Source organism: Phaenicophaeus curvirostris, chromosome 3, assembly GCF_032191515.1.
Source record: "Phaenicophaeus curvirostris isolate KB17595 chromosome 3, BPBGC_Pcur_1.0, whole genome shotgun sequence".
Lineage (NCBI taxonomy): Eukaryota > Metazoa > Chordata > Aves > Cuculiformes > Cuculidae > Phaenicophaeus > Phaenicophaeus curvirostris.
In genome coordinates, this window is record NC_091394.1 from 41,018,641 (window position 1) to 41,039,284 (window position 20,644).

Here is a 20,644-nt window from a genome sequence, read left to right on the forward strand (position 1 = left end):
GTTGAGTAAACCTGGCCATTGGGGCATTGAATATTTTCAATATTGAACCTGTGACTGTATGTAGTACATACATATTGGGGCTACACTTCACAGCATGAATGACACAATGACACACATCTGGGCAGAGCTGCTGTCATGCGTTTCCTCCTAAACATCTAACAAACTCTGAAACAGTTTAACTAGTGTTGCATGTGGGTAAAACTGAGTCCAGCTTCTTCTCCAAAATTCATTTGTTCTGCAGTCATATCAAGTGACAAAGAAACAAGGCTGCGCTGTTTTCAAGAAGATCAGCAGCTAAGATTCTAATGCAACTCTACTATACTTGCAGAACCAGAGTGCATTGCTCCCCTTAAAAAAAACAAGACATGCAACAGAAAGCTTAACTCTGGACTATACAGGATTTGAAATGTATTATCTACCTTCTTTAAAAGGAGACATAGGCCCATGGAGATTTCTAAAATCACTCCCTAAAAAACAACATGATATCTGGATTATCACCACCTGAGAACTTGAAGTTGCAACAGAAGTTAAAGCTATGAAATCTGTCTTCTCTGTAAAGAAGAGCAGTGAAGCTGCTGAAGGGTCTAGAGAACAGGAGATTCTGAAAGGAGGTTGTAGTGACATGGGTGTTAGTCTCTTTTCCCAGGTAACAAGGGATAGGATGAGAGAAAAAGGACTCAAGTTGCACCAGGTTTAGACAGGGTATTAGGAAATATTTCTTCATGGAAAGGCTTGTCAAGCACTGGAAGAGGCTTCCCAGGAAAGTGGTTGAGTCACCATCCCTGGAGGTATATAAAAGGCAAGTAGATGTGGCACTGAGGGACATGGTTTACTGGAGAATGTGGTTGTGCTAGGTTAAGGGTTGGACTCAATGATCTTAGATCAACCTAAATGATTCTGTGATTCTATGATCTTGTGCAAGAGTTATTACTATCCTAAAGTCTCTTCTACAGCATGCATCTTGGGAAAAAAACCATAAAATCCACCACAGCAACCGTTCCTCTGTATCAAAAAAAATAAAATTAATGGGTCTTTTAATGTTTTTAAGTGGAAATTGATATACTCTGAGACCTCACTTCTCAGATGTTATTTAAAACCCACAGTAAAAATATTTTGCTGCTCCTATCTTAACTCTAAGAGTAAAAATAAAAACATACCCTCTTAATGAAGTGCACATCATGGTCAAAAATAGTATTTTGGAGCATTTTTATCACAACTAATTCTGCATATATGTAACTTTAGAAAAGGTTGCAATGATCAAATTTAATTGTACCAGTCACTCACAACACTACTTTATTACAAAATAGCAGTAAATATTCTTGAACACCATTGAATTACAAGAACAGATATATTGTCTATTTTTCTTCTGATTTCCTTTACATTCTGTCAGTGACTGAATTAATTAGAAAGTTGCTTACCATATCCTAAGAATCAGCAACTAGGCTTACCTTCCTTCACAGAAATAGTTAGTATGGATGCACTGCTTAAGCCCTGTCGGTCTTTCACAGTCAGTCTGAAGCGGTAGGTACCAACCTGAAGACCAGTCACAGTTGCTATTGCTTTGTCACCATTTTCCATCTCTACAGAGGTTGGTCCACTGAAACAAAACATCTCAGAAAAATAATCCTGTACAGAGAGCCAAATTGTTCTTTCAGCAGCATCGCTCATGCCATTTGCTTTTATGTATACTGTAGTTCTTCCACCAATAATAAGCACAAATGGTTAAAGAACTACATGAGTTTAGTTTGGAGAATTCATAAATCCATTTTTTGAAGACATTCAAAGCACCCAAACATCACATACTCAGTTATTAGAAGAAGAGAAAACACACCCCAAGTTCAGCCTCCTCACTGCGCTATTTCACGGGATCATGCAAATGCTGTTGCTCAAAGAGCCACTCACAACTTTTACAGGGTGCCAGCAAACTTCTTCCTATACCATAGATATGACAGCTGCATGGGCTAGCACCTTGCCCTTTTAACACGGATAAGTTAACTTTGCACATACAAAATAAAAAATACAAAAAAATTACAAACTTTTGTACATTTACAATCATTGTTCAAGAGAGCTTTGGTGACCTACTCCTAGAAGCTCAGACTAAATAGATCATCGATTTATTTTATTATTCAACAAGCAAGTGACTGAGAAACCATAGTTCTCACAACTGATGGCAGACCTTGGTACATTACAGGAGAATACCCAAGCCCTTTAATCACTTTTTAACAGGAAGTTCCTGCCATTTTCTCTTAACTTTCAACAGAAGGCCCCAAAATGACACATTACAAAACATAGGCACAGACTGCCTAAGCTTTCCAAGTAGAACTTAAAATTCCTACGTCTTATGCTATGACTACTTGAGCGGGAAGATCCTCAAAGCCGTTCTCAAACAGCACATCACCAATCACAATTGCGTAAGAGGCTCTGGCACCCTATCACTTTCACTTTGTTCTCTGTTTCACTAGGGATTAGTAAAACCTCTAGACACCTGATATTTTCCCAATGGTAGAAGACAATGCCTTGGTCATCTTCGCTTTTGCTTCCATCCAGTGTAGTACTTTCTACTGGAAAGGTCAATTCCTTGTTAGGGCCAGCCACTGCTACCGGAGGACTGTTATTTTCTGTAAAAATAATATTTAGTGTATGAGATTCTCCAGGTAGTCATTGACAGAACTGCCAATCACAGGACAGATTTTACACAGAATATTGTATTACCAATATGATATAGAATCATAGAATGGTTTGGGTCAGAAGGGACCTTAAAGATCATCTAGTTCCAACCCACTTGCCATGGGCATGGACACCTCCCACCAGACCAGACTGCCCAAGCCCCTATCCAACCTGGTCTTGAACACTTCCAGTGATGAGGCACCCATAACTTCCCTTGGCAACCTGTGCCAGTGCCTCACCACCCTCATTGTGAAGAATTTCTTCCATCTATCTAATCTAAATCTTCCTCCTTCCAATTTAATGCCATTCCCCCTCATCCTATCACTACAAGCCCTCATAAAAAGTCCCTCCCCAGCTTTCTTGTAGGTTCCCTTCAGGTACTAGAAGGCTGCTATAAGGTCTCCCCAGAGCCTTGTCTTTTATCGGCTCATAGGTAAAAGACGTAAGTATAACATGCACAAGTCAGCAGAAAATACTAGATGAGAGACATCAGCTCTGCAACAAGCCAAATCCCACAGCAAGTACTTCCCTTTTTCACAGTCATATCTAAAGGCACAGCCACACTCTAGAAATCTTGCAGGATGCTCAATGCATTGTATCAAGTGTTTTATAAAAGGAGTGGTGAGGTATTCTCCTGGTTCCACCATTCCATCTCTTTCAAAACCTCTCAGATGAATATTGCTGTTCTTTAACTGCAAAGAAGATACTGGACAAGGTTTTCTGCTGCTCAAGGTCAGCACGATGCCACTAAGTTAAAGCCAATTTACAGCCACAGAGGATTTAGCCCATAGACATATAAGTATTTATTCTGTTTTCAGACATGACTTCAACAATAGCATATTTCTAGTTCCACACTGTAACAGGACTGAAAGGCACCTCTATCTGCTGCACTTCTAATTAATGTTCTTGATTTCTGCAGTAAACACCCACTGTAAAGTTTTTCCAGAAGGGGTCATCTACAAAATGTGTGTAATAAACAACAAGAGGAAAATGTTGCCCCATGGTGTAATGTGAGACATTCAGATGGGCAGAAAAAGCCACTTTGGATGTAACAGGAAATGACATTAAAAAAAAACCTAGAAGAAGTATTAAAAAAACATCATCTTATAAGGCCTAGACCATTTGGACCCACTCATCATTCAACTCCCAGCTCTAAAAAAAGATGTGCTTTTGGAAAATTCCTTGCTTGTCACTTTTCCCTAGAAAGCACAATGCAGTTCTGGTGAGAATTGAAATCGCACAAGTATTCCTGCAGGAGAACTGTGAAACAATAAGAAAACTGAGCAAAGCACTGACTGATACTCTGAACAGCATTGTCAAACAGACTTCGTAGATTATCAAACTAAAGAGCTGCACTTCAGCTTTTAGATGCACGCTCAAGCACATCTCTATGTAGGCTGCCTTACAAAATCAGGTTGGTGGGAGCCCTCAGGATCACCAGCTGGAACTTCTATGATTCTGCACTTGTTTTAACTGTTTGTTTTGACAGAAAATAGAGGTGGAAGAGTCCTTGATGCAGGGATAATGGACATTCAGACTGCCATCTCTGCTGCAATGCAGGTAGATGAGGTGTTCGAGGACAACGTGAAGGCATCAGGCTGACCTATCCCTTAGGGATCCAGACACACCTGCAGCTGACTTACCAGGCTGTACGATCAGTGTGACCTCAGCCGTGGACTGCTGCCTCGCAGAGTCTGTGACAGTCAGCTGAAACGTATAATCTCCTTCCTGCATTGCAGATAACTGGAGGTATGGTGTCCGCACTCCCTACGCAGGATTTAAAAAGACAGAGAGCACAAAATAAAACAGAAATGCTTATGGATTATGAAAGGTCTTGCAGAGCAAATGTGGAGAAAAAAAATAACATTTGTTCTAACTCATAAATACAGTGTTTGAGCAAGCAGTTTAAGCACCTTGGAGGCAATGAAAAGAAAATTTGATGTATGGACAGATATAAGGTATTCACTATAGCAACTGTCCTTACCAACCCAGAGAAATATCTATAGTCAGTAAACCTGAATTTCTTATGTTGGCCTAAATGCTGCTTTATTTCTGAACAGCAATAACTGTGGAAAGCATGGAACACTAACTTTCTCAATTAGGAAATTAAACAGTGATAGAAATTACTACAACTCTATTTCCTTATAAAATATTTCCTCTATTTCCTTAGAGACATTTTAAAAACAAACATGACATTCTTTAAGGTAATAAATAAAAATATTTATTAAAAAATCATTAAATACAAAACCAAGCTTTGACTTGATTACAGCCAGACAGGCTTATGGAAAAACATACTAAATAAGACAACTCTGTCTTCAGTATGTGCTTCCAGCACATACTTGATATCTATATAAGTTTATAAAACCACTGAGCCTAGCTACAGGTCCTTTTGCCAATAAAATGAATGCTTGTGACATCTCTCTTATGACGAATAACACATCACAATGTAATTGGGAGGTGTGGTGATCATGTTGATAAAAATAATAATGATAATTAAGGAACTTGATACATGATTAACTAACCAGCAGAGGTACTTGTTACATTGCCACACTTGTTACATATCAACAGAAACTGCGGACACCTAAGACCAGTGTCCTCACCTTTAGGGACAAGAGAAAGATTACTGGGCTCTTGAAAAAAAAATTGTAAAATGCTCTTGCATTTCCACATTAAATAGCTAATGACTCCATTAGATATAGAATCACAGAATGATTTGGGTTGGAAGAGACCTTAAAGATCATCTTCTTCCAACCCCCCTGCCATGGGCAGGGACACCTCCTATTGGATCAGGTTTCTTATAGCCTCGTCCAGCCTGGTCTTGAACACCTCCAGAGATGGGGCATCTGCAGCTTCTCTGGGCAACCTCCTCACAGGAAAACATTTCTTCCTTCCACCTAATCTAAAACTCCCCTCTTTCAGCTTAAACCCATTACCCCTCGTCCTATGACTACACTCCCCAATAAGCAGTCATTCCCTTCTTTCAGGAAGTTTGCTTTGAGTTGGAATAGTTCTCAAAAACTAGAAGTTCAGGTTGCGTGGATGCTTTTGGAAAGTGTTTGTCTTGGTTGATGAACCAAAATGAGCCATTATGCTATAAGCCCTTCCATAATTTTTTAATTGCCTCTATGGTATATGCTTGCAACAAATATTACTCCTTTCCTAAGCAGATCTACAAAGTGTTCTCTTTAGAGTTCTTAAGGTCTAAAGTATTTGCAACATAGCACAAATTATGTCTCATAAAAAAACGGCTTCTGAGCTTCAGAGAGCTTCATTACATTAATTACCTCAACTGCTTATACAGCTACAAGAATCTTCAACTTCTTACTGAGTGCAAGTCCACTAAAAATTATCTATTTTTCTCAGATTAAATAAAATACGCCCATGAAAATAATTACGAAAAAATATCCTTCACAGCAAACCCATGTTTTACTGACCATAAAAACCGCACTACAGAGCATGGCTGGATAACACTGCCAAAAGTTGTCTTGTCTTTCACTAAGGAAACTAACTTTCTTTTTGAGCCCTACTTTCTCCAGGAGAAAGCCTTATAAGAAAACCTTGACTACCTCTACATTTTCTCAAAACCAGTTTTTAGCATGTCTAGCATCTCAGAAGATGGAAACCGGTGGACCACGCTCTAGGATTAAGGGATAGACACTGTGAACTTGAAGTCTTTCCAAACCACCAGGGAAAAAACAACAGCAGGAATCAGAAATGGCCACAAGGAATAAAAAATATTTTGAGAAGGTATTAAAAGTAGTATCTGAAATAGGAGCTGAATACATCAAAGAGTTTAAAAAAAAATAAAGAGTAACAACACAACACTCTACATATTTCAGTGCTTCTGAGTAGTCATTTAGCTATGCGTTTGTTCATGTTAGAGGCAAAGATAAAAGAGCTTTCTAGTCCTGTGCAAGAAGACATAGACATACCTGCATCGCTACAACCTTGCCTTTGCTTTTGGGGCTGAGCGACCACTCATAGCTGACAATTTTGTGGTCATCACTACTCCGGTTTCCATTCAGCGTGATGAAGTTCTGAGGCAAGGTGACTGCCTGATTAGGTCCTGCATTGGCAATAGGTGGGTAATCCACTGGTTTGTTGACAGTCAGAGATGCAGTGGTGGAGTCAGCTGCTCCATCTGAATCAATCACCATAAGTCTACAACAGGACAAAAAGTATTGGAAATCTGTTAAGATGGACTTCTGCCAAGCCCTAAGTTGAAACGTTAGCTTTTTCTGGCGCTTTTTCAAACACCACCTAAAACAGAACCACTGATTAGATTTCAAGAACTTCTGCTTCAGAAACACATATCTTTCAGCTAGGGTAGGAAAGAAATTCAGAAGACTATTTACAAACACAGCTTCCAATACTTAAGCAAAAAAAAAAAAAAAGCCTAGCTATTCTAGATCCCAGATGAAACATCTTCCCTGCAGTCAATGGAAACAACAATTTCAAATAGATTTCACTGCAAATTCTTTTAAAAAGTTACTCCATAAAAAACACAGAATTCCTACATGAGCCATTTGGAACAGGCCTGTTAACACCTGTATCCAAAACTACTCTGGAAGCTCTGCTTATGATCCAGTAGCAGTTCTAAACTTCTTTCTTTCTGACACACTATTACTAATTTTAATGGAGCTCACCTCCAATTTTAAATTAATGGAGCTTAATGACCTCCAATTTTTGCCAATGTCAAGTCATAGAACTAAAAAACGTACAGGGTTTAGAAAAAACACTATTGCCTCTCAGAAACACAACAACAAATCAACTTAAAATGAAACTGCTGCAGACACCTGAAAATGATGAAATACTGCTCTCCACAGTGCTAACCGAAATCATCTCTAATTCCCCTCTGTTGCGAAGACTGCGTACATCTGATCACATGGAAGGGAACCACTCCTGAAGCCTTCCCTGAGTGGAAAAAAAACTAGTGCTCATTAATTCTGTCATTAGAACACATACCTTTGCAGTGGGAGCACATCCATGAGAATTAAGAGCACTGGATTTGGTTGACCAGCTAATTTCCTGCAAGCCTAAAGACACTGCTCTATTGTGCAAGTACCTCAGCCTCCCACAAAGTCACAAAGATATAACGTGATTTCTTAGTTCCCTAGGGTTTGTAACACACATAGAGCATTGCTTGTAAGCATGCTTGTGCTTTTTAATACAGAAGAAAATCCTATGCTCATTTCTGCCACTGTACAATACGGAGCAATTCCAATAAAAAACATCATATGAAAGCCGAAGATCTGCAATTTTTGGTGAACCTTATGCAAAGCACCATATTTAATGTGTGTGTACACTGACTTCAACATTCTGCTGATGCTACAGTGATACATAAGCTGTTACCCACTGGCAGCCAGACAAGCAAGGCTGGGTCAGAGGGAAGTCTACCTCTGCGCAGAGCAGGCTTTAAGTTAAAATGTTCAGAAAACGAATTCTGATTTTAAACAAAGCATACAGAACTACAAACATTGCTTCCATTCTGTGGACATAATCCAGCTTCAGCAACGCATAAATGGATGAAAACAGTACCAAGGCAAAGGGTTTTACGAAGAACAAAATGACTCAGTAAAATCAGCATACAACAACCCCTTGCAAGGATCAGTCTCCCAGCACTGTTCTGTCTGCCTTTACACTTCAGGGGCTGACTTTCACAGCCTGATTGCAGAGTTTCATCCCAGGACACTTACCAACTTCTAAGCTGGAAATAAATATATAAATAAATAAATAAATAAATAAATAAATAAATATGTTCTGCCACAGTTGTTATTGCTGGGAGTGGGAGGAACTTAATTTCTGACACCTTGTCATGCATAACTATGTGCTGTAAAGTACATAGTACACTACACCAGTATCACAAAATCACTGCAAAGACTTTTTAATAAAACTATTCCCCACATCTCACCACTGGGCAAGATAAAGAGTAATAGCAGGCAGAAGAAAAATGAGGTTTTTTGTTTGAGGGGGTCATCTGTGAGCACAAAGAGAAACAAACATTTACGTGACATAACAGAAATAGTTAAAGCCCCAAGAGAAAGTAACTGTGCAGGTACCTGAAAGTGTAGTTTCCAGGAACAAGGTTAGACAAGTGCAAGACAGGTGTGTCAGCAGATGTTTTCTGCTCTCGCAAGGGACCTTTAATTTCCTCCCAGTGGTAACTCACTATCTTCATATCATCTACACTTTCTACATTCATTAAAGAAAAACCAAATCAGTTTCTTGCAGCAGCTGCTGGAATGAATGCTGAAGTCTTTCATGCACTGATCTCTAACCAGTTTTTCACAATTAACTTTTAAAGCATATTCAAACAGGGTTGATGAACTGTAGCTGTTATACCACAGATTCCAAGTTACATTTGGCATGGTTTATCTAAACAAACAAACAAAAATTTCTGCACACACAGTGATAAAAATCAGTCTCAGACTGCACATTCCAATTTGTCTGTTCTCAGTAATTATGAATGTAATAGCACAGAGGCCTCCCAGGCAGGACAGGAAAAAGCTGTAAGAGTAGCTGCTTTTGGGATGAAGCAGCTTCTGTCCCCAAGTTGACACCTCAATCCCCAGGTGGAAGGCTGCGTTTTATCACTTTTTTATTTATTAAAAACTTATAGCTGGGCTCAAATCCCCAAAATAAATCATGATTCAAGGAATTTCTGAGTGGAGTGAGAAGAAGAAATTTCACTTGTAATTGACAAACAATAATATTATAACAGGATATTAAAAATACAAGGTATAAGCACAGAATGGTCCAGTACATACGACTACCATCAATGAAAGTAGAAGTTGTAGGCAAAGAAACTTCTTGTACTTCGGGTGAAGCAATGGCAACTGGAGGCTGGTTGACTCTGACTGCTGTGAGAAAGACAGGGCAAGCAGAATTAGTGAAAGCTCAGGCAAAACTAACCTGTTAACTCTATAGATCACTACTCTCCAGCAATTTAAATTTAGGACTTACAGCTTTGCAGCATCTGCTCTCCTTTTTGGACAAGAGAAAGAAAAGGTTACTAAAGAGCAGTGCACTGATGCAGCAGTCCTCTGCCACAGCCACTTCCACCTGGTGTAATTCAGATCAGACCTGTGCACTGCAACTTGCAGCTACTGTTGATTCAGCACCTAATTGATGTTGCACAGGAGAAGGGGAACATAAAAGGTGGCATGATGTTATCTCAGGCCTTGCCTGAAGAGGGTGAAAGACTGGAGAGCACTTAAACACATTGAGTAAGATCCTTAACTCTACTTCCTTAAAATGTTTTATAGACATCAAAATACGAAAGATCTCTGCATGTCTGGACTACCAGATGTCCTTAACAGACAGTAACTGACAGACTATTATATAAGTAGTACTACTTTTTCTGAAGAAACTACTTTCATTATTTTAGCCAACTGATTTACCTGGTTTGACTGTGACGTTTACAAAACCTTCACCAAACGCATTTTCACCTGAAACTGTCACTTTGAAGGCATAAAGTCCCTCTGATAACTGAGACAAACACAGAACAAATCGGGTTATAAGGGGTATTATACAAAAGCCGTATGCACAAATCTGCCAATCATGTTGTAAACGCAGAAAAGTCTGGATATATGAAACCTAGACCTCCTTTTATAAACACATACACAAAAGGCCACTAGTCAGTGCCCAAAAGTGGAGAATACAAAGCAAACACTTAGGAATTTTTACTTGTTTTTATTAGAGCGCTCTACAAAAGACATTTCTAATCTGGCAAAGATTTGGTGACACACAGAAGTGAAGATACTCCAACAGTTATTTAGACTCCTTGAATAACGGTGCCCTTCCCCATAGGTTAGATTCCTGTGAAAAGACCAAACAAACACAATGAGCCTGAACTTACAGCTCACTTACATGAGAGAGCTTCAAGGTCTGGCTGTGCCTACACTCCATTTCACCACCAGAGTCAGCAGGGTGACTGATTAAACTCCACTCATAGGTGTAGGCTGTTTCTAAGATCAATAACACAGCATAAGAATAATCAGATTTGCCTTCATGATAAGCCAAGGAAGCAAAGAAATCAAGTTCACCATCCTTCAGCCAAAATGCTACAGTAGGAAATCATGACTGCTACTGTTTAAGCCTGCAAAATGAAGCAGTATGAATACATGTTAAACTTCCACAGTGCTGTAACTTGGTAAAGCAGCAAGGATGTAATGGACATCACAAAAGTCAGCTTCACATGAACTGAAAGTGTTTTACATTGCCACCTACAAAATATGCATTTTTCTGCTGCTGCAGGTCAGACGCTGGAAATTTTAAGGTAAATGTTGCATTCAGAACTTACTTTTCAGCCTCTCTGCTTTACAGCAAGATGCCATAGCATGGGCCACATCATCTTCACGTAGAAACTACAGGTTTTCTGTTAAGCCATCTGGCTAATGAGTTCAGGTGCTGAATATAATAGCCTCTTAAAAAAAAAAGCCAACACTAAAATCCAAAGGAGGAAACCTTCTCTGCAGTTGGAGCCAGAAAAAAAAGGTAGTAATAAATGAGAAAGACGGTTTTAACCCAAAGTGCAGATGTTCATCTAACTCAGGTCTTGTCTATACTTACAGGCTGACAGTGTGCGCATTTCTTTGTACACCAACGCTGTTCAACTCACCTGTAGGCGGTGGTGGGACAGCAAAGGCATTCAGTTCAACCTCATTTTTGGGTAGCATCACTTGTATGTTCTCTCCAGCAGACACAGTAAGTTCTTTTGCTGTATCTAAGACAGAATGAGTACATTATGTTTTAACAGATGTGATAAATATAAATTTAGTATCTTCAAATATTATTTGTAATCAAGCAAGTAAAACATGATATTCTACAGTGACTAGAAAATGATAATTAAAAACAGTAAGTTGTCAATACATAACCTTTTACCAAACCAAAATTTTTTTTTTCCCGAGATATGAAGTGTCATTTCTCCTACTCCTGCCTTAGAGAAAAGCATTCTGATTATTGCTGTGTATCACAAGTATATCTTTATTGCTCTGCATAAAGAATTATGCATTTTTCTTAGTGAGCAGATATAAGTGCAGGAATTTAAAAATATGCAATTACAGAAGACTAAAAACCTATCTGCAGCAGAACAAACCTCATTAAATACAGAAACATAGTTCATACTGGAACTCTACTATCACATCTTCTTTCACCAAGAAGCACTACTTCCGCATTTGTGTGGCACTTGCGAGGCATGCCTCACTGTCCAGCTCAGTGTCCTTTTTAAAAATTCTACTGGGATAGCAGTGCAAACATATTTTATAGCTAAACTGTACATTCAATTTATTTGCCATCCAGCAACACCCTCCCAGTTCTCATATGTGAAAACTCCTTCCTCTTCCAAAAATCCTGAAGTCCATAAATCCAGTCCCCAACAGAAACATACTAAAGCACAATTTCAGGAAAGGTTCCCATAGACCTATATTTCAAAGGTTTTAAATGTCTTCTTTATATTACTTGGAACCTACAGAACAATGATTCTCCAAAGGCAACGTTCACTAGTGTATAAATGTCCAACTTAGAAACTCTGAATAGATGAACAAGAGTGGCAGATGAGAGGTCTAAAGCTGGATGGATGAAGTGAAGCAGCCACATGGACAGCACACTTCCTGTCACTGCTGCTTAAATGCACCCAAGGCTCCATAATTGTTCATGGGAGTTGTCCTAGACACTGCTGGAGTGCAGGTCAGTACTTTGACCTCCACATGACACGAGAATCAAATGGCTAGAAGAGAGATGGAGGGACTGCCTCCAAGACTTCCAAGATGGGGTGACAACACATTAACTGGAGGCAATCCTTGCACAAAGCAGTACTTACAGTGAGATTAATCATAACCTTCCATTCAGCTTCCTCTTCCAGGCTCCACAGGAGGAGGACGAGCTACATAGTCAACATTCAATGGTAATGATCCATTGCCTTGAAGAGGGATCTCTAGTAGCTCATCACTTTGTAACCTCCTACCGCTATCCTGGATGGCAGGCTGCAGTTTGTCAGAGGTGCCAAGAACATCCCGAAACAGACTTGCTCTACCAAGAAGCAAAGAGCTTAGCTCTCCATATCCTCAGTACATGAGGAGTGCAGAAGAACACATATCTGTGCTTTTTGTGGCCCTTCTAACCCTTTGTCTGGGTGCATAGGGAGGTGGGAAACTCAGCAGGAGAGAGGAGATAAACATACACATATACTCTAACACAACTACAGAGGACACACTGGTTAAACATGTCCTTTTCAAAATAAAAACATTGCTCTGCAGCTGGAAGTTTTATAAGCTTACTCACAGCTTTGAAATTAAAGCAAAACTTTTTCTTCTCTCAGGACAAGCAGGACACGTTCTCCCCTGCTAAGTGCCAGGCTTCTTCACCTATTAAGGACTGAACTTCCTCAGGTCCCACCTTTGCTGCTGCAAGATAGCTGGCAACAATGTTCTGATGAACCCTACTGAAGAATTTCTGAGAGGGAGCAATGTTCTGAGGAATCAAACAATAATAACACTATGACCACAAAAGACTGTTCTGAAACTCCAGAAAGCCTCAGATATTTCTCACCAAGCATATATAAATCAATCCATTTTAAAAAGTCTCTTAATATCTATTTTTTACTTCACTGTATTTGCCTGAGTTATTATCTCCTCTTAAAGAGAGTCTTGGTCAGAGTTTTGCCTCAGAAGTAACTGCCTAAGGAGTCTGGAGTTTACAATATTACTGTAAGTCTACAGGCTTAAGATGGGATACTATTACATTTGCATAAAGAGCAAGCTCATAACTAACAACAGGTTGGAAGTCAGACAGTAGTAAAGCCATCCCCACCCATTCTCCAGCCTTCAGGTACCCCTCAAAACTCCAGCTATGTTGAAACATTACCTGTTTTAGCAGCAGTAGCAGGTGGTGTGAATTGCTGCGTAGGCGCAGATGACGCAGTATTAGTGGGAAGTTGTATGATCCCAACCTCAGTGACATTCTCTGGGGTCATTGTGGGAGCCTGGGTTGTCTCTGACACACCTGGGGAGAAATCCAATTTGTCTGAAGAAGGGGAAGGTGTGGCAGCCTGAAAAAATAATTATACAGAAAGAATTGTCATAGGTAAGCTATTTTTCACATTCCTACATTTAGAGGTATGCCATTTTTTTTTTAAATGGCTTGTAGGGCAAGCCTACTCGTTTATGTTACTAGGAGGTTTGTTTTTCATAAACAGAACACTTATCAAAGCAGGACTGTTGTGGTTTTGTTGTTTTTTTTTTTCCCATCACGCTTTGTAAGAAATGCTAATCACTTTCCATTTTCCAAGTTTGCAGAACAGTGTAGGCTATGGACATCGAAATGAGATAACCTGGAATACAACTAAGGCCATCAGTATTCAAAATAATAAAGAACGGTAGGATAGGTGTAGATATAGCCATAAACCTCTACAAGCCAGTGACAAAGTCTGTGTGTTGGATGATCTTCACACTGTACGCACACAAATATGGCAGAATCTTTGCCTCTTACTCCATCTGCTCAGACCAGAACTTGCTCATGCCTTCTTATTTCCTCACCACTAATAAAATTCCCTAAATCTCTCTGCTTCAGTCACCAAGCAATAGTGTTCTTCTCAGTGACCTACCTTGCTAGCAAATCAGAAATGCAACAAAGGACATGACAAGTTTTGCAGGAATAACTCAGCACTGTTAGCCTTGCCACTCTCTCTCATGCCCCATCACCTTTCAATGACACATTAGTCTCAACAGGACAACATTTTTTCCCTTACGTTCCCAAGACAAGTTTCTGACCTAACGTCTGGAGAAAAACATTTTGCCAGTTACGGCTATTGTGTGTGGCACACGAAGACAGAACATGCTGCTATTATTTGTATTGGTAAAATGCACACTCGTATCACAGAATGGCTGAAGTGGGAAGGAACCTCTAGAGATAGCCTAGTCCTACCCACTCCTCAAGCTGGGTCTGCTTCAGCAGGCTGCTCAGGATCATGCCAAGTCAGGTTTTGAGTATCTCCAAGGACAGAGAATTCACAGCCTCTGAAGAACCTGTTTCAGTGTTTGTCCATCCTCGCAGGAAAAAGAAAAAAAAAAGAAAAAAAAAAGAAAAAAAAAGAGTTTTAGTGTTTACATAGAATCCTTCTGTTTCAATTTGTGTCTATTGTCTCTTGTCCTGTTATTGCACAACACTGAAAAGAGCCTGGCTCCATCTTCTTCACTCCTACCATATTTATACACATCAATAAGATCCCCCTGAACTCTCTCTGCTTGGAGCTGCAGCTTCAAGTCCCAGCTTTCAGCTTCAATTCATATTACTGGTGCTCCGTTTTCAATCATGAGTCTGTCACCTCTCTAGGAAATCAGAGCAGCTCTGTCTTGGATCTAGGCAGGAGGAAAAGCTCCCTCTGCAGCCAGGAACATGGAAGTGATGCCATGGACTGCAGCTTCTCAATCTGAGAGGAAACAGAGAGCATGGAAGTCACCAGCAACTCCGTCTCTGGCTTCAACAAGGATAGACAGAAAAAGATACCTGTGCAGCTGGGACAGTAACAGTATTGTCAGGGACTGTGGCTGCCTACCCTACAAGGATGTCAGGGAACACACCAAGAGGCGCACCTCCAGATGGCTTTATAGCACAGATGATGCAAGCACCCTTATAGTCACACCTCCAGCTCTGCTCAATATGCAGATAGTAACAACTCTCCGAGCAGTCGGGACACGGACAGCAGGATCAGTGACTACAGCTCCCCTAAGGTAGTGCCTTCAGCATGCCAACCCTAGACCCTCAACAGGAATTTCACCCTTGACAACATTATGAAGCACAGGGAGAAGCTCAAGCCTGTCGGGCATTGTGCCTTGACAAAAGCCCTTTCCTCCAGACAACTCTCCTTTACATACTCACTCCATCCCAAACCTTCCAAAAGGGTCATCTTTCCAATATTTTTGCAAAAGAAAGTGTTTCCTTGCCTTTTGAATTTCAGGGAAATCTTCTTTTCTGATCTTTCTCCAGCTTTCCTCTTCTTGTGGCACTCTGCTTATCTATCAGCTGAGAAGCACCCATCCTGGCTTTGTAGAACAGATGGGGACAAAGTCATTTCAAATGTACCTTTCCTGGGACACTCTATTCTGCAATGGCATCAGTCATCTCTTCAATCAGCAAGGCTAAGCAAGACTCTGCAGGCAAAAAAAGCGCCCTGTGGAACTGTCACGTCTGAAGCAGTGTCAGAGCCAAAAAGATAGCTTAAACTAAGGATGTTAGCAGGCAGCAGATAACTGCAGCAGGGGCAATATCAGAAATCAAGCTCTCAAGCAGAAACAATTATTGAAAGATGTGCTGGAGCAGATGTGGAGGACAAGATTAATGTAAATTCCAGCTTGGGAACTGAAAGGAAAAGGAAAAAAAAGCTCGTAGAACAGAGCTGGCAAATATTTAAGGATGCTTTCCATAAAGCGCAAGAGCACTCAGTCCCCAGGTGCAGCTGAGTTCCATGACAAGCGGACCAGTGCTGTTTAATATCTTCATCAATGATATTGACATCGAGATTGAGTGCACCCTCAGCAAGTCTGCAGATGACACCAAGCTGAGTGGTGTAGTAGTGACACCGGAAGGACAGGATGTCATCCAGAGGGACCTGGATAGGCTGGAGAAGTGAGCCTGTGAGAATCTCATGAGGTTCAACAAGGCCAAGTGCAAGGTTCTGCACCTCAGTCTGGGCAATCCGCATTTTCAGTACATGATGCGGGATGACGTGATTCAGAGCTGCCCTGCAGACCTGGGGGCTCTGGTTGATGAGAAGCTTGACATGAACAATGTGCACTCGCAGCCCAGAAGGCCAGCCGTACCCTGGGCTGCATCAAAAGAAGCATGGGCAGTAGGTCGAGGGAGGTGATTCTGCCCCTCTATTCCTCTTTTGTGAATCTTCATCTGGAGTATTGTGTCCAGTTATGGAATCCTCAACATAAGAAGGATATGGAACTCTTGGAATGGGTCCAGAGAATGGCTACAAAGATGATCAGAGGGCTGGAGCATCTTCCATATAAGGACAGGCTGAGAGAATTGGGCTTGTTCAGCCTGGAGAAGAGAAGGCTCTGAGGAGATCTTACAGTGACTTTCCAGTACCCAAAAGGGGCCTACGGGAAAGCTGGAGAGGGACTATTCATAAAGGCTTGTGATGATAAGACAAGGGAGAACAGGTATAAGCTGGAGAAGGGCAGATTCAGTCTTGATCTAAGGAGGAATTTCTTCACCATGAGAGTGGTGAGACACAGGTTGCCCAGGGAAGGTGTGAATGCCTCATCCCTGGGGGTGTTCAAGGACAGGCTGGATGGGGCCTGCCCACGGCATGATGGTTGGAACTAGATGATCTTTAAGGTCCCTTCTATAAAATAAAGTATCCCCTCAGCCTCCTCTTCTCAAGGCTAAACAACCTCAGCTCTCTCAGCCGCTCCTCGTAAGACTTGTTCTCCAGCCCCCTCACCAGCTTCGTTGCTCCTCTCAGGACTCGCTCCAGAGCCTCAACATCCTTCTTGTGGTGAGGGGCCCAGAACTGAACACAGTATTCGAGGAGCGGTCTCACCAGTGCCGAGTACAGAGGGAGAAGAACCTCCCTGGACCTGCTGGTCACGCCATTTCTGATACAAGCCAAGATGCCATTGGCTTCTTGGCCACCTGGGCACACTGCTGGCTCATGTTCAGTCAGCTGTCAACCAACATCCCAATGTCCTTCTCCTCCAGGCAGCTTTCCAGCCAGACTTCTCCTAGTCTGTAGCACTGCACAGGGTTGTTGTGCCCCAAGTGCAGGACCCGGCATTTGGCTTTGTTAAACACCATGCCATTGGTCCAGCCTGTTCTGATCCCTTTGAAGAGCCTCTCCACCCTCCAGCAGATCGACACTACCTCCCAGCTTAGTGTCATCTGCAAAGAGTGCACTCAATGCCTTCATCCAGGTCATTGATAAAGACATTGAACAGGACTGGACCAAGCACTGAGCCCTGGGAAGCACCACTTGTGACCAGCCTCCAGCTGGACTTAACTCCATTTACCAGAACTCTTTGGGCCCAGCCATCCAACCTGTTTTTCACCCAGGAGAGTGTGCGCCTGTGCAGTCCAGAGGTAGCCAGTTTTCTAAGCAGAATGCTGTGAGAAACTGTGTCAAAGGCTTTACTGAAGTCCAAGAAGTCCACAGCCTTTCCCTCGTCCAGTAAGCGGGTCACTTTGTCGTAGAAGGCGATCAGGTTAGTTTGGCAGGACCTGCATTTCATGAACCCATGTTGACTGGGCCTGATCACCCGGTTCACTTGCATGTGCTTCATGATAGCACTCAAGATGACCTGTTCCATGACTTTTCCCGGCACTGTGGTCAGACTGGCAGGCCTGTAGTTTCCTGGATCCTGCCTCCAATCCTTCTTGTAAATGGGTATAAAATCAACCAGCCTCCAGTCAAGTGGAGCTTTCCCAGCCAGTCAGTACTGCTGGTAGATGATAGAAAGGGGTTTGGCAAGTACATCTGCTAGCTCCCTTAATACCCTCGGGTGGATCTCATCCGGCCCCATAGACTTGTGAGTGTCTAATTCTAGAGTCCTCAGCAAAGCTCATAGACATTCTTTTTCACAGAATCAATAGGTTGGAAAAGATCCCCAGGATGATCAAGTCCACCCAGATCTCTCTGCTCAGCCAAGCTGGTTTTTTTTTCTTGCTGGCTCATTTTCTGGCACATGGGGAGAGTTTGCTCCTGCACTGCCAGGATTTCCTTCTTGAAGAGTACCCAGCCCTCTTGGGCTCCCTTGCCTTTAAGGACCGTCTCCCATGGGACTTGGCAACCAGCCTTCTGAACAGTCTAAAGTCTGCCCTCTGGAAGTTTAAGGTGGCCATTCTGCTAACCCCCCTCCTCATCTCAAGTAGATTCTACCATCTCGTGATTGCTTTACCCCAGGCACCCTCCAACCATCACATCTCCCACAAGGCCTTCTCTGTTCACAAACAGAAGGTCCAGTAGGGTGCCTTCCCTTGTTGACTCTTTCACTAGTTGTGTGAGTAAGTTGTCTTCCACATGCCTTTGGAACCCCCTAGACTGCTTCCTCTCTGCTGTATTGTACTTCCAGCAGACATCTGGTAGATTAAAGTCTCCCACAAGTACAAGAGCTAGCAATCTCGAGACTTCTTCCAGTTGTTTTAGAAGAGCTCGTCAGCCTCTTCTTCTTGGTCGGGTGGTCTATAACAGACTTCCAACACAACACCTGCCTTCTTGTGGGCTCCTCTGATTTTCACCCACAGACACTCAATCCTGTCATCATCATTATCAAGCTCAAGGGTATCAAAGCACTCGCTAACATAGAGGGCTACCCCAAAACCTCTCCTACCATACTCCATCCCTGAAGGTGTTCAAGAGTAGGTTGGATGAGCAACCAGTGGAAAGTGTCCCTAGCCATGGCAGCCGGGCTGGAACGAGATGATCTTTAAGGTCTCTTTCAACCAAAATAATTCTATGATTCTATGACTCTGTGTCAAAGGGGAACCTTCCCTACTTCTAGTCCCTGGATGATCCCATAGATGGGGTGCTTTCATTTCTTCTGCAGTCTGTCAGCAGTGACACTCCGCTCTTTCAAACTGTTTGCTTCTTTTTCCTTCTCTGTATTCAGTTATCTGTCTTATGATTTCAAGCAAGTATGACCTCTACTAATAGTGTTTAGAAGCTGGAAAAAAACAAACCATCACCCTGTATGACACAAAGTGCAGACTTCAGGAAAGAAATAAGCATTTTTTTGAGAGGTAAATCTAAATATCAAAACATCTTCCAGGGGTCTCCCACATTTGCTAGCAATCAAGTCAATGTACTTTTAACCAAACAGGACCCTTCAACAACCACAGGCCTCAGAACTGAAACAAAGCCAAAGGAAGATATGAACATCTCTGATACTCCACTACATTTAAACTCTCAAACAGCAATTCTGAAGGCATACTAATCAGACATTAAAAGGCTTTTCATCACATATACTCTGTCAAGCACCTTAAGCTTTTTTTAAGTAGACCTTTATGCATTTTAACTGCACTATTATTCCTGCAAAAGCAATAAGCTTAAGAATCAGGTCAAGTCTAATCTATTGAATAAATGTTTGAAACACTGCATTGTCATCACAGCAGCAGCTGCAGCCTGCTAAGACTTGAAAATCCTCACCTTGCTTAACAGATCAGTAGTTAACCAGGAATTTTAAAAAGACAAGTAACACTTCACAGGTATCTCACTCCTGAGGTTGTGACATGAGAGGCAACATGTGGAAGGGGACATTACTGGGCACAGGGCTGGAGACACGCTCTTGAAAGGAGGCACTTCATGCTGCCTCCCAGGGGACTGAGGCCCACAGACATGCCCACACCACAGCAGAGGAAACAAGTAAGAAGGAAGGAACAATGGCAGAAAAGAGAAAGAAGCCACAAGCGGCAAAAGGAAACTGTCATGCACTGATCCAAACTTTCTATGCCACCTGCCACCCCACCACGCATGACATGCAGTGGAAAGAAGGGGAGTAGAGATGTGTCTGGACTGAAGTTGAACCCGCTAAAGGCCAGGGAAAGGTGTTTGCCAAAGCTGCTTATCATCTACATTTCTCTATGAATGTCTAAATTCCAATGATTCCCAGTTGGGAAACAAAATATGCACAGGTTCTGGCAGGTTCTCAAAATTTTCTGTTTCTTCAGATTCTTCACCTTTTCCACACTAATAGAGAGCTCTTTGAATAATTTCACAATACGTTTCATGAATGCCTTTCAATTCTATCCCATCAGCCCTCTGCAGTTCTGCTAACAGAGCACTGACAGGACACCTTCTAACCACAGTTGTCTTACCAGCTCTTCAGCATAGCTACCAGCTGGGCTAAGGTCTGACATAGTTTTGCAACTTCATGCCTTCTTCACTGGAAGAAGTAAGCTTATTCCTCAGCCTTTCCACAAAAACCTCAACAGCTGTGCTGGAAAGATGTCAGCATAATGTCAAGACCACACAGGA

At 41.8% G+C, this 20,644-nt stretch overlaps 1 protein-coding gene across 3 annotated transcripts in view; it reads right to left on the minus strand.

The window, feature by feature from the left end:
* Positions 1-20,644, minus strand: part of KIAA0319 (KIAA0319 ortholog) — a 47,274-nt gene that overhangs the window by 12,093 nt on the left and 14,537 nt on the right. For all 3 annotated transcript variants that reach the window (XM_069853747.1, XM_069853746.1, XM_069853748.1), the window contains 10 exons: positions 13,531-13,714; positions 11,288-11,392; positions 10,537-10,634; positions 10,068-10,155; positions 9,435-9,527; positions 8,727-8,859; positions 6,600-6,828; positions 4,311-4,434; positions 2,486-2,618; positions 1,449-1,597 (listed from right to left, as the gene is read on the minus strand). In XM_069853747.1, coding sequence (XP_069709848.1) covers positions 1,449-1,597; positions 2,486-2,618; positions 4,311-4,434; positions 6,600-6,828; positions 8,727-8,859; positions 9,435-9,527; positions 10,068-10,155; positions 10,537-10,634; positions 11,288-11,392; positions 13,531-13,714 — 1,336 coding nt within the window. The remainder of the gene's footprint in view (positions 1-1,448; positions 1,598-2,485; positions 2,619-4,310; positions 4,435-6,599; positions 6,829-8,726; positions 8,860-9,434; positions 9,528-10,067; positions 10,156-10,536; positions 10,635-11,287; positions 11,393-13,530; positions 13,715-20,644) is intronic.